Genomic DNA, 12,275 nt, shown 5'->3' with positions numbered 1-12,275 from the left:
GTGCTCCCAGTCTGCTCCACTTTTCCCCCAGTACATCCAGTGCTTCCCAGTAAAGCCCCATTTTCTCATCCCAGTGCCCCCCAGTATGTTCTCTGACTCCCCAGGTGCCCCAGTTCCTTGTCCCAGTGGCCCCAGTATAGCCCAGTTCCACCCAGCATACTCCAGTTGGTGTGATGTGCAGCGCTTCCTCCCCCCCCAGTGTCACCCAGTGCCCCCCAGTTTATCCCAGTTTTCCCCACTGTGCCCCAGTTCCCCCCAGTATGCCCTTATGTCCTTCCCAGTATATCCCAGTCACCCCCAGTCTCCAGCCCGCTATGTCCCAGTGCCTCTTCTCTGCCCCAGTGTCCCCAGTCTGTCCCAGCGCCTCCCCCGTCCATCCCAGTGCTGCCCATTACGTCCCAGTATCCCCCAGTCTGTCCCAGTGCTCCCCAGTCAGTCCCAGTACCCCCGCCCCGCTAGGGGGCCGCCCTCACTCCCGCGTGCCGCTCTGGTCGGCCCCCTCTATGCCCCCAATCCCCCCCCCCCCCCCCCCGCCGCCCGTAAAGGAAGTGGCCGCTCTAGCCGCTTCTTCTCGCTGGTTCATCACCGGGAGGGCGGGGCCGTGGCGCCCAGCCTCCCTATTGCGTGACCGACGCCCGGGTGACGTCACGAGGTTTGCGGAAGTGCGCGGGAGAGACCGGGAGACGCGGAAGGATCGGGGTGAGGGGCCGGGACAGCCCACCGGGGGTCATAGAGAGCGGCGGGGGGGCCAGAGGGGCCCCGTACCGGGGAACCATAGAGCGGGGGGCGGGAGCAGAGGGGCCCGGGAGCGGGGATCATAGAGCTGGGGGGGGGAGGCGGGGCGCGGCAGAGGGGCCCGGTACCGGGAGGGCCATAGAGCCAGGGTGGGGTCTAGAGGAGCCTGGTACCGGTAATACCACAGAGAGGAGCGGGGCAGAGCGGCCGGTACCGGGGGGGAGTGAGCGGGGCCCGGGACCATAGAGAGGCCCCCGGACCTCCGAGGCGGCTAGAAGGGACTCCCGGGGCGGGTCCGCCGCCGGGGGAGACCATAGAGTCATGGGTCCTCCGGGGGCGGGAGGGGCCCCCGAGACCACAGAGAGCGGCCTAGGCCGTGCAGAAGGCCCGGCGGGCGGGGGAGGGCGCTCTAGGCCTGCACCATAGAGCTGGCGGCGGGAGGACTCGTGGGGACACTCTAGGAGGAGACGAACCACAGAGAGGCAGGGGACGGGGTGGGGGGGGGGAAGCGTCCTCCTCGCTTGGCGATTGGTTGGGCTCCCTGTTGCCATGGCGAAGGGGCGGGGCCTGGGGGCAGTGGGGCGGGGCTTAGGGGGTAAATCAGCTGCGGAGGGGGGTGGGGGGCAGCTGGGCCCGGGGGGGTAATAAATGCCCCTGGGGGGTATTTGTGTATCCTGGGAGGGTAATAGATGCTCTTGGGGGTGTTAGTGGCTTTGGAGGGGGTAATAAATGCCCCTGGGGGGTACTTGTGGGCCCGGGGGGGTACTAAATGCCCCTAGGGGGGTTATTTGTGCCCCGGGGGGGGTGACAAATGCCCCTGGGGGGGTAATAAATGCCACTGGGGGGTTATTTGTGTCCCCTGGGGGGGTAATAGATGCCCCTGGGGGGGTAATAAATGCCCCTGGGAGTTGTCAGTGGCTTTGGGGGGGGTAATAAATGCCCTAGGGGGGTATTTGTTACCCTGGGAGGTAATAGATGCACCTAGGAGGGTAATAAATGCCCCCGGGGGTATTTGTGTCCCTAGGAGGGTCATAAATGCCCCCGGGGGGTATTTGTGTACCTAGGGGGGTAATAAATGCCCCTGTGGGGGTATTTTGTGGCCCTGGGGGGCAATAGATGCCCCTGGGGGGTAATAAATGCCCCTGTGGGGGTGTCAGTGGCTTTGGGGGGGTAGTAAATGCCCCCGGGGGGGTAATAGATGCCCCCCTAGGGGGGTACTGAATGCCCCTGGGGTGTCAGTGGGGGTGGGGGTGCTCGGGGGCAGACCCCACTCGCCCTCGTGATGTGGCCGTGCCCCCCCTGTCCCCCTTGTCCCCCCTTCCCTGTCCCCCCCCCCGTGCCCCCCTCTCCCCCTTGTTCACCCCTCCCCGTGCCCCCCCTGTCCCCCCATCCCCGTCCCCCCGTGTCCCCCTGCGCCTGTGTCCCCCCGTGCCCACCTCCCCTCCACGGCCATGTGCCCCACGTGCCCGTGCCCCCATATCCGTGTCCCCCGTGTCCCCATAACGGCCACGTCCCCCGTGTCCATGTCACCCCATCCCTGCCCCCCATATCCTCCATATCCGTGTCCCCATGTCCCCCATATCCATGTCCCCACCATGTCCCCCTGTCCCCCCATGTCCTCGTGTCCCCCTATGTCCCCCATACCTGTGTCCCACCATGTCCCCATGTGCCCCATACCCGTGTCCCCCCATGTCCCCGTGTCCCCCCATGTCCCTATGTCCCCCATACCTGTGTCCCACCACATCCCCATGTGCCCCATGTACCCGTGTCCCCCCATGTCCCTATGTCCCCCATACCTGTGTCTCCCCATGTCCCCATGTGCCCCATACCTGTGTCCCCCCATGTCCCCGTGTCCCCCCATGTCCCCGTGTCCCCCCATGTCCCTATGTCCCCCATACCTGTGCCCCCCCATGTCCCCGTGCCCCCCCATGTCCCTGTGTCCCCCCGTGTCCCTATGTCCCCCATACCTGTGTCTCCCCATGTCCCCATGTGCCCCATGTCCCCGTGTCCCACCATGTCCCCATGTCCCCCCATGTCCCTGTGTCCCCCATACCTGTGTCCCCCCATGTCCCTGTGTCCTCCCATGGCTGTGCCCTCCCATTTGTGCCCCGTCCCCGTCCCCAGGCGCCGCTGCCACCATGGACCTGCTGTTCGGGCGCCGCAAGACGCCGGAGGAGCTGCTGCGGCAGAACCAGCGGGCGCTGACCCGCGCCATGCGGGAGCTCGACCGCGAGCGCCAGAAACTGGAAGCGCAGGAGAAGAAGATCATCGTTGACATCAAGAAGATGGCCAAGCAGGGCCAGATGGTGAGGGGACACCAGCGGGGGACACGGAGGGGACACGGAGGGCGTTGTGAGACTGTAGTGGGGATGGGAGAATACAGAGGGGACAAGGGGACGCGGTGGGGACGAGCGGACATGGAGCAGTCCGGGGCACTTGCTGGGGACCAAGGGATGCAGAGGGCTCCAGGGGACTGTGTGGGGACCGGGGGACACGGTGGGGACAGGAGAATGCAGTGGGGACATGGGGACACGAAGGGGACCGAGAGACTGCAGTGGGGACAGGGGGATGTGAAGGGCGTCAGGACACTGCAGAGGGGACCAGGGGCCACGGGGGAGGACCAGGGGACACGGTGGGGACCAGAGGCCACAGTGGGGACTGGGGGACACGTAGGGGACTTGGGGACGCAGAGGGGACACGGGGATGTGAAGGCCGTCAGGACACTGCAGAGGGGACCAGAGGACACGGGGGAGGACCAGGGGACATGGAGGGGACCAGGAGACATGGAAGGGACCGGGGACACGGAGGGGACCTGGGGATGCAGAGGGGACCAGGGGCCACGGAGGGGTCCAGGACTCTTGGAGGAGACCACAGTGAGGACATGGAGGGGATTGGGACACTTTGGGGGGGGACCAGGGGACCATGGTGGGACTGGGGGACATGGAGGGGACCTGGAGGACAGTGGTGTGACTGGGGGACCACAGTGGCGATCCGGGGACCATGGAGGGGACTTGAATGCTGGGGGGAGACTGGTGACCACGGTGGGACATGGTTGCATGGAGAGGACCAGGGGACATGGTGGGGACTGCGGGGGGGGGACCATGGAAGTCCCCAAGTGACCACAGTGGGTACAAGGGGACCAGGAGACTGTTGAGATGGTGGTGGGGACCATAGCGGGCCCTGAGGAACACAGAGGGGTCCCTGGAGAACCCCTAGGCCTCTTGGGGGACCTCACGGGCACTCGATGTCCCCCCCCGGCCTTCAGGACGCGGTGAAGATTATGGCGAAGGACCTGGTGCGGACGCGACGCTACGTGAAGAAGTTCATCACCATGAGGGCCAATGTCCAGGCCGTGTCCCTCAAGATCCAGACCCTCAAGTCCAACAACTCCATGGCCCAGGCCATGAAGGGCGTCACCAAGGCCATGGCCACCATGAACCGGCAGGTGGGTGCCCGTGGGGATGTCCCTAAGGCTGTGGCCACTCTGAGATGCTCCCATGGGGATTTTCCCAAGGCTGCGACCACCCTGAGCTGCCCTGGGGTGGCCATGGGGATGTCCTTGAGAACGTGGCCACCATCAGCTGCCAGTGGCTATGAGGACATCCCAAAGACTGTGGCCACCACAAGCTGCCCCAGGGGAGACCCCAAGGCTGTGGCCACCACAGGTTGCCCTGGGCTGCCCATGAAGATGTCGCCAAGACCATGGCTACCACCAGCTGCTTGAGGGGAACACCCCTGTGGCCATGGCCACCACAAGCTGCTTGGGGTGGCCGTGAAGATGTCTGTGACCATAAGCTGGCCCAGGGGATGTCCCTAAGTCTGTGGCCACCAGAAACCACTTGAGGTGGGCATAGGGACGTCCCCAAGAACGTAGCCACCACAAACCACCCGGGGTGGCCGTGGGGACATCCCCAAGGGTGTAGCCACCATGAAGTGGCCATGGGGACTTCCCCGTGTCCCTGTGTGCCACGTGCTGCGTTCTCGTGTCCCCCCAGCTGAAGCTGCCGCAGATCCAGAAGATCATGATGGAGTTTGAGAAGCAGGCGGAGATTATGGACATGAAAGAGGAGCTGATGAACGACGCCATCGATGACGCCATGGGGGACGAGGACGATGAGGAGGAGAGGTGGGGGGCAGGGATGTGGTGGGGCAGAGTTGTGGGGTTGTGGGGGACGGGGACACGGGGGTGGGGGACACGGCGGGGATGCGTGGGAGAAGGATGTGGTGGGACAAAGATGGAGGAGACGGGGATGTGGGAGATAGGGACTGGGGACACACGGGGACAGGGGAAAGGAGAACATGGTGGAACGGGACGCGGGGGGACAAGGACGTTTGGTTCATGGACGTGGGAGTGCGGGGGGACAGAAGGGGAGGGTCCTGATGGGACGTAGACCTGGTGGGGACAGGGATGCGGTGGGGTGGGGACACGGTGGGGACATAGGGCAGGACGTGATGGGAGGAGGACGTGGCGGGGTTGAGGACATGGGGGGTCATGGAGGAAGACGTGAGAAGGGGACGTGGTGGGGACACAAGAGGATAGGGACATTGGGGTCATGGAGAGGGGGATCTGGGGGCCGTGGGGGACGGGGCCATGGGGTGGGGGCCGTGGGGGACAGACAGGAGCGGGGGACATGGTGGAATGGGGATACGGGGACACGGAGGACGTGGAAGAGAGCGACGTGGTGGGGCGAGGACATGGGGACGCGGCGGGGCACGGGGGGACGGGAAGGTGGGGACATGTGGGGACGCCCTGGGTGGGGACAGAGCAGGTCAGGGGACACTGCGGGGGGGGGGGGGTGTCAGGGGACATTGGAGGGGTCCTGGCGTGACCTCTGACCCCTTTGTCCCCCACAGCGACGCGGTGGTGTCACAGGTGCTGGATGAGCTGGGACTGAACCTCACCGACGAGCTGGCCAGTGAGTGGGGCTGGGGGGCAATGTGGGGGGCGGGGGGGGTATTTTGGGGGGGCTAGGGGGAGAGTTGAACATCTGGGGGGCATTTTGGGGGTATTTAAGGGGCCCTGGGGGACACTGGGGAGCCGGAGGGGGGCGTTTTGGGAGCTGGGGGGGGGCGCATTTTGGAGGTAGGGGGGATTTGAGGGGTCTGGGGGGGATTTGGGGGGGCTGGGGGGGCAGTGGGTGGTAGGTACCGGGCTAGGGGGGCATTTGGGGGGCACGGGGGTGGTAGGTAAGGGGCTGAGGGGCATTTTGGGGGTATGTAAGGGGTCCTGGGCAGCATTGGGGAAGTGGGGGGGGGGCAATTTTGAGGGTAGGGGGGTATTTCAAGGGTCTCGGGGGGGGATTTGGGGGATCTGGGGGGTAATGGGTGGTAGGTACAGGGCTGGGGGGCATTTGGGGGGGGACGGGGGTATTTAGGGGGCCTGGGGGGAGTTGGAGAGAGATTGGGGGCACGGGTGGGGGTCTGGGAGGGTATTTGGGGTGCCTAGGGGGTATTTCGGGGGCCTGGGGGGCATTTGGGGGGGGGTGATGGGGGGTGGCACCCCCCTGACCTCTGCCCTTTGCCCCCAGCCCTGCCCCCGCCTGGAGGGTCGCTGGCAGCGGGGGAGGGGCGGGCACCCGAGGCCGCGGCCGCGCTGGCTGACGCCGACGCCGACCTGGAGGAGCGGCTCAAGAACCTGCGCCGGGACTGACCCCTGACCTCCGACCCCTGACCCTCAACTTCACCCCTCCCCGGCACCCTGCGACCCCGGCGTTGACCCCTGCTGCTCTGCGACCCCGGGGTTGACCCCCACGCCCCCGTGCCCCACGACCCCAGGCTTGACCTCCATGACCTGTGACCCCGGAGCTGCCCTACGGTGACCTCCGACCCCGTGCGACCTCCACTCACCGCCCTGACGCCGGTGGTGACCTTCGACCTTGGCCAACAGCAACCCCCTGCCCCCTATCCCTGCGTGACCTGTGACCTCTTGGTGACTCGTGCCCCTATGGCTGACCTTTGACCTCCAGCCTTGACCTCTGGTGACCTGTGACCCCCCTGGGGCTGACCCCAGTGACCTTTGACCCTGCCCAACCCTCTCTGGGTCGGGGTGGGGCACCTCAGACACACTACAGGACCTTGGCTCCCCCCCCCAGGGGTTATTTGCCCTCCTCTGGGGTTATTTGCCCCTCCCTCAGGGGTATTTGCCCACCTCTGGGGTTATTTGCCCCCCTTTTCTGGGGCATCTGCCCCCCTCTTGGGATATCTGCTCCCCTTGGGATATTTGCCCCCCTCTTCTGTGTCATTTGCCCCCTCCTGGGTGTATTTGCCCCCTCCCAGGGGTATTTGCCCCCTTTATCTGGGTTATTGAGTCTCTCTTGGGGTATTTGCCCCCTCCCAGGAGTATTTGCCCCCTTTATCTGGGTTATTGCCCTCCTGGGGGGTATTTGCCCCCTTTGTCTGGGTTATTGCCCCCCCGGGGGGTATTTGCCCCCTTTATCTGGGTTATTGCCCCCCCGGGGGTATTTGCCCCCTTTATCTGAGTTATTGACTCTCTCTTGGGATATTTGCCCCCCTCTCGGGGTATTTGCCCCCCCCCGGGAGCTCTTTGCCCCCTTCTTTGCATTATTTGCCCCCTCTTGGGGTATTTGCACTCCCCCCCGGGGTATTTGCCCCTTTTTGGGGGTATTTGCCCCCCCTGCACCCCCGGGGCAGTTGAACTGGGGCAATAAAGGCCGCATGTTGGTACCCGCTGCCTCCCCCCGGCTGCTTCCTGGGGAGGGGGCGCCCAGTGCCACCCAGTAAGGAACTGGGAGCACTGGGGAGGGAGGGAGGGGTTCACTGGTGGCTGTTATGGGGTGGGGGAGGGTGGGTCCGGACACCTGGGTGGGGGTGGGGGGGTCAGTTTGGGGTCCCAGACACTGGGGTCCTTTTGGAGTGGGGGTCTGGGATGCTTGGGTTCCTCCCCAGTTTGGGAACTGGTTTGGGGCTCTGGATACTGGGAAGGAGGGGGGGGGTGGATTGGGGTGCAGGACGCCTGGGTCCCTCCCTGGTTTGGGGGGGGGGGGGGAGGGGCTGGGTTGGGTGCCTGGGTCCCGCTGCCGCCGCCCCCCCCGATTCGACGCCAAACCACCGGCCATCCCATTTCCACGCTAAAAACCGGGATTTTGGGGGCAGAGCGGAAAACACCGCGTGGGCACGGCCGCCACCGCCCCGTTTTGGGGCAAAAACTCCCCAAACTGCTGGGTCCTCGCTGCAAAAACTTCCCTTTTTTGGGGGAAAACCCCCAAATTTAGCACCCGTGCGGATTTTGGGGCTGGTGGCTCTTTTTTTGCGTGTCCTAGAGCCACGTGGGTGATCTGAGTTGGCTCTAAGTCGCTTTGATTTGCAGGTTTGAAGTGGAAAATGTTGATTATTTTTAAAAAAAAAAAGGGATTTTTTTTTTTTTTCCCAGCGTGGAGAAAAATAGGGATTGATGTGATTTTTCCCAAAAATAACGATTTCTTAGCGGCATTTTGAGGTGAGTGGAACCTCCCGGGTGCCTGGCGATGGGTGTTTCGTGCCGTTTGCGGGTGCTTTTTGGGTATCAATAATATGGTTTTTCTGACTGGACAAAAAAAAAAAGTAATGCTAAATTTCTGCAAAAAGCAGAAAAATTGCTAAATTTCTGATAATAGTTGTCCTTCCTTTTTTTTTTTTTGTGTTTCGCATTTATTTGCAGTTTCTCTTCCCGTTCAGACTTTGGCCTTTTCCAGGGCTCACGAATCCCCGGCCGAGCTCAGCCGCGCTAGAAAACATCGCTCCGGTCTAGAAGTGACCCAAAAAGGACTGAAAACACCCCCAAAAAAAAGGGATTTACGTCTAAGTGGGAGCAGAGGCGAGGTAGGGAACGCGGCGTGGGGCAGCGAACACGGGCAAACGCCAGTTGGGATTTACATCGAGCCCGCGGCTCGTGGGTAAAACATCCAGCAGACCCCAAACTGGTTGGTTTTAGCCCCAAAATGTGGAGCTGGGGAATTTAGGAGCCCAGTAGGAGCAAACAAGGGATCAGTTGGGGCCGATTTGCCGGGTCGGGGCGAGGATGTGGCCGTGGGGCTGCCAAAATGAATACGTTTCTTTATTAAACAGCTATTTTTAGATCGCAGTCTCCGGAGGTGGCCGGCGGGATGCCGACACGTGAGGTATGGCGCTTTCTGGGGCACGGTTTGGGGTTATTTGGGGGATTTTTAACTGCTTCAGGGCTAAAAAGGGGATGCTTCCTAGCTCCTAGAAAATGATTATGTAAAAAATTAAATAAAATAATAAAATAAATGTAATAAAAAGAGAGTTGTTATGAGTGGGTGCTGTGTTGCATTTCCCAGTCTCTCCCTTTTCCCAGCCTTTCCCCTCTGGGCTGGTTAAAAATTAAAGCCGTGTCCTGGCCAGGCGGGATTTCACCCCAAAAACCAGACGGACAAAGGGACGTCGGGTTACGGCCATGACTCGACTTCTGGCCAGGAGTCACCGTTGGGGTGCTCGGAGGGGTGACACCTCCCCTGGTCTTTCCCACAGCTGTTCCTCGCTGCCATCTTCCTCTTCCTCAGCCGAGGAAGCAGCGGGGCCGACGGAGCTGCCGAAACTCCGCCGGTGGGAGTGATGGGAAGGAGACCTCTGCAGCCCCCAGGTGAGTCTTGCTCTCTGGTGGGTTGATCTTGGCCCTTGGCTGGCTGGCAGACGCCCACCCAGCCGCTCTCTCTCCCCTTCCTTGGCTGGAACGTGCAGAAAATAAGACAAAAAAGCTTGTGGGTTGAGGTAAAGTCAGGGAGATCACGCACCCGTTACCATCATGGGCAAAACAGACTCGACTTGGAGGACATTAATTTAATTTATTGGTAGTTAAAAATAGAGGAGGATGGTGAGAAACAGACAAAACTAGAAACACCGCCTCCCCCAGCTTTTTCCCAGCCTCACCTTCGTTCCTGACTCTTCTACCTTCTTCTCTCCACCCTGAGCGGCGTAGGGGAACGGGGCTTGTGGTCACTTCGTAACACCTATGGGATCCAGTCCTTCATGAACTGCTCCAACGTGGGTCCTTCCCATGGGCTGCAGCCCTTCAGGATGGACCCGCTCCTCTCCATGGGCTGCAGTCCTTCAGGATGGACCTGCTCCAGTGTGGGCTCTCCAAGGGCTACAGGGGAACCTCTTCTCCGGCACCTGGAGCAGCTCCTCGCCCTCCTTCTTCACCAACTTCGGTGTCTGCAGGATTGTTTCTCTCCCATTTTCTCACTCCTCTCTCTCACAGTTGTTTTTAGTCTTTCTTAAATACGTTATCAGAGGGGCACCACCAGCGTCACTGATGGGCTCAGCTTTGGCCAGCTGTGGTTCCATTTAGAAGCCAGCTGGCCCCAGCTGTGTCCAATGTGGGGCAGCCCCATGACTCTTGTCCCAGTGGCCACTGCTGCAGCCCCCACCAACCCAAAACCTTGCCACTTAAACCCAGTCCATGGTCTCATCCATCCCTCTGTCCTCCAACGCGTGAAGGTCTCTGCTCTACTGATTTGTAGCAGGATTGCCCTCCATTTTGCCCCCCCAAATTTAAGAAGGGTTGGTTGAGATGTCTGTCTTACCATTTTCTTGGCCATCCACGCTAGGGCGAGTGCGGGGCGTTGCGCGCCGGCAGCTTCCCCAACGAGGAGGGGCTCTGCAAGACGTTGCTCCGGTAGCTTTGAGATGGTGGGGCAGGGTGGAGGCGTCTCATTTCACCAAAATCCCCCATTTTCTCCCCGTAGCCTCTGGCTGGAGCTTTCCCCGGAGGAAGCGGGATGAAGAGCCACCTTCGTACCTCAAGTGGGTGGCTTTTGAAGGCAAGCTGCCTGCCGATGCCGTCTCCAACTGGAACGACTACGCCAAGAGGATGGAGTATGTCTGCTCAACGACGACGCTTGGCTGCAACATCGGTGCCTACGTCCCCGACCGAGGTCCCTTCTGCTTCTTCCCCTATGGAGAATGGGAGCGGAGCACCCACAGGTTCAAGGTGTTGGTCAACGTGGGAGACTTCGAGGCGCTGGGTTGGGTGGACGACTCCTTCGGCAACGTACCCGAAAATGCCGTGGAGGGCTGCTCATCCACTGATGTCTTCATTGGGAGGAACCGCTATGGCTTGGGCAAGGTCTCCAAAGTGCACAGGGCTGCCTTCATGATGGTGGATGGTGAGGAGGTTTGGTACAAGTGGTACCAAGTCTTGGTGGTCAAGAAGGGCCCGGCAGATGTCACCATCTCTGATGTCTGCTACAACATGAGTGGGGTGGTGGAGCAGGGGGAGGACGTCACCCTGATGAAGACGACGGTGAGGAACGAGGGCTGCCGAGGGGTGCGTAAAGCTGTCACCTTGGAGGAGGCCACTGAGATGGAGCACGACTGGCAGATGGACCAGAGGATCTTCGCCACCATCCGTGGGGTGTTGCGAGCCGGCCACTTGGTCTTCAATGGGATGGGCTGGGAGGTCACCAACATCACCAGCATCCCCTGGGTAGGGGGAGCCAGCACCAGCGAGTACGTCGTCCATACCCACGTGGTGGAGAAGGAGGTGCAGCCCCGGACGGCGTGCGAGGTGGCCCTGGAGGGACGCCGGTTGGACGTCCACGTCCCCTTCACCGCGCGGCTGATCCGTGATTTTGGCGATGGTCAACCGCATCGTGTGGCCGTGACGGGGTGGGCTCGTAGCCGGGCGGTGGTGGGTGTCAGGGCCGGCGTCAAGGAGTGCTGGCCCATCGCTGACATCCCACCGTGCCAGGCGTAGGGGATGGTGAGGCGGATCGGTCTATCTGCTTCGTGCAATCTGCTTTTTCCTCCCCCCCCCCCCCCCCCCAATAACTCCCGTCTCACCCTGAAATGGGACGGCAGCAACCTGGAATGCAAAAAAATGCATTTATTTTGCCTTCCGTATTTTCTGCTTTCATGGCATAACCTTCATCCCTCCGAAATGCCACGGCAACAACGTGGAATGCAGAAAAACGTGGGTTTTTTCAGTCTGTGTTTTCTATTTTCTCCAAAATAACCTCCATCTCTCCCCAAAAAGACACAGCAACAACATGGAACACAGAAAAATGCTATTTTTACAGTCTGCCGTTTCTATTTTTTTCCCCAATAACCTCCATCTCGCCCCCAAACGGGGCGGCAGCAGCGCAGGATGCAGAAAAACGCGTTTCTTGCGGTCTCTATTTTTCCTTTTTTCCACCGAACCCTTCATCGAGCGCCTCTCTCTGACCCGGCAGAGCGGCCGCCCGTCGAGGAACCTCTCGCCACCCAGAGCTCCGTGGACGTAATTTCTTGCCGCGACGCCCGGGTTGTCTTTTCCTCTTGTGGTTCATGAAAAAAAAATGCTTGCAGAGCAAACAAATTCAGGTGTGTGGTTCGTTAGAACGTTCCCCAAATGTAATTTAATAAGAAAAGGGGTGAAGAAGAAGGAAAAAAAACCCAAAATAAGGGATACGAAGGCAACCGCTTGCCCCCCCCCCCAAGTAGACCCATGCCCAACCGGCTCCAAGCAATGGCTACCTCCCCAAACCCCCCTCGTCACCGTTTTATTGGTCGTCATGACGTCATATGGGATGGAGTATCCCTTT

The 12,275-nt window shown here is 61.2% G+C and overlaps 2 protein-coding genes across 3 annotated transcripts; both read left to right on the top strand.

The window, feature by feature from the left end:
* The first annotated feature begins 545 nt into the window (after window positions 1-545).
* On the top strand, window positions 546-7,419 carry CHMP2A (charged multivesicular body protein 2A). The gene is made up of 6 exons (XM_087772896.1): window positions 546-699; window positions 2,860-3,041; window positions 4,001-4,180; window positions 4,731-4,861; window positions 5,590-5,651; window positions 6,264-7,419. Exons 2-6 carry the CDS (start codon window positions 2,874-2,876, stop codon window positions 6,383-6,385), a joined length of 663 nt encoding a protein of 220 aa, XP_087629022.1. The 5' UTR covers window positions 546-699; window positions 2,860-2,873; the 3' UTR covers window positions 6,386-7,419.
* A 173-nt stretch (window positions 7,420-7,592) lies between these two features.
* Window positions 7,593-12,049, top strand: LOC104022471 (natterin-4). Of its 2 annotated transcripts, none has more exons than XM_087772893.1 (5): window positions 7,593-8,191; window positions 8,427-8,553; window positions 8,800-8,852; window positions 9,223-9,334; window positions 10,440-12,049. In XM_087772893.1, the coding sequence occupies exons 3-5, from the start codon at window positions 8,838-8,840 to the stop codon at window positions 11,447-11,449; spliced, it is 1,137 nt and encodes a 378-aa protein (XP_087629019.1). In that variant the 5' UTR covers window positions 7,593-8,191; window positions 8,427-8,553; window positions 8,800-8,837; the 3' UTR covers window positions 11,450-12,049. The 2 variants fall into 2 exon arrangements, with proteins under 2 accessions (XP_087629019.1, XP_087629020.1); XM_087772894.1 differs by having other exon boundaries at window positions 8,393-8,553.
* Window positions 12,050-12,275: the final 226 nt, after the last annotated feature.

This window comes from Nipponia nippon, unplaced genomic scaffold, assembly GCF_047370975.1.
Source record: "Nipponia nippon isolate SJK-2023a ecotype South Korea unplaced genomic scaffold, ASM4737097v1 scaffold_38, whole genome shotgun sequence".
NCBI classification, from domain to species: domain Eukaryota; kingdom Metazoa; phylum Chordata; class Aves; order Pelecaniformes; family Threskiornithidae; genus Nipponia; species Nipponia nippon.
This window is presented reverse-complemented; position numbering and strand designations above follow the sequence as displayed.

Bases quoted from the DNA above. Each gene is read 5' to 3' on its own strand.
- CHMP2A (XM_087772896.1), top strand. From the start codon at position 2,874: ATGGACCTGCTGTTCGGGCGCCGCAAGACGCCGGAGGAGCTGCTGCGG. The intron at 3,042-4,000 runs GTGAGGGGACAC...CCCGGCCTTCAG, and splicing joins TGGCCAAGCAGGGCCAGATG to GACGCGGTGAAGATTATGGC. The intron at 5,652-6,263 runs GTGAGTGGGGCT...CTTTGCCCCCAG, and splicing joins CCTCACCGACGAGCTGGCCA to CCCTGCCCCCGCCTGGAGGG.
- LOC104022471 (XM_087772893.1), top strand. The intron at 9,335-10,439 runs GTGAGTCTTGCT...TTCTCCCCGTAG, and splicing joins GAGACCTCTGCAGCCCCCAG to CCTCTGGCTGGAGCTTTCCC.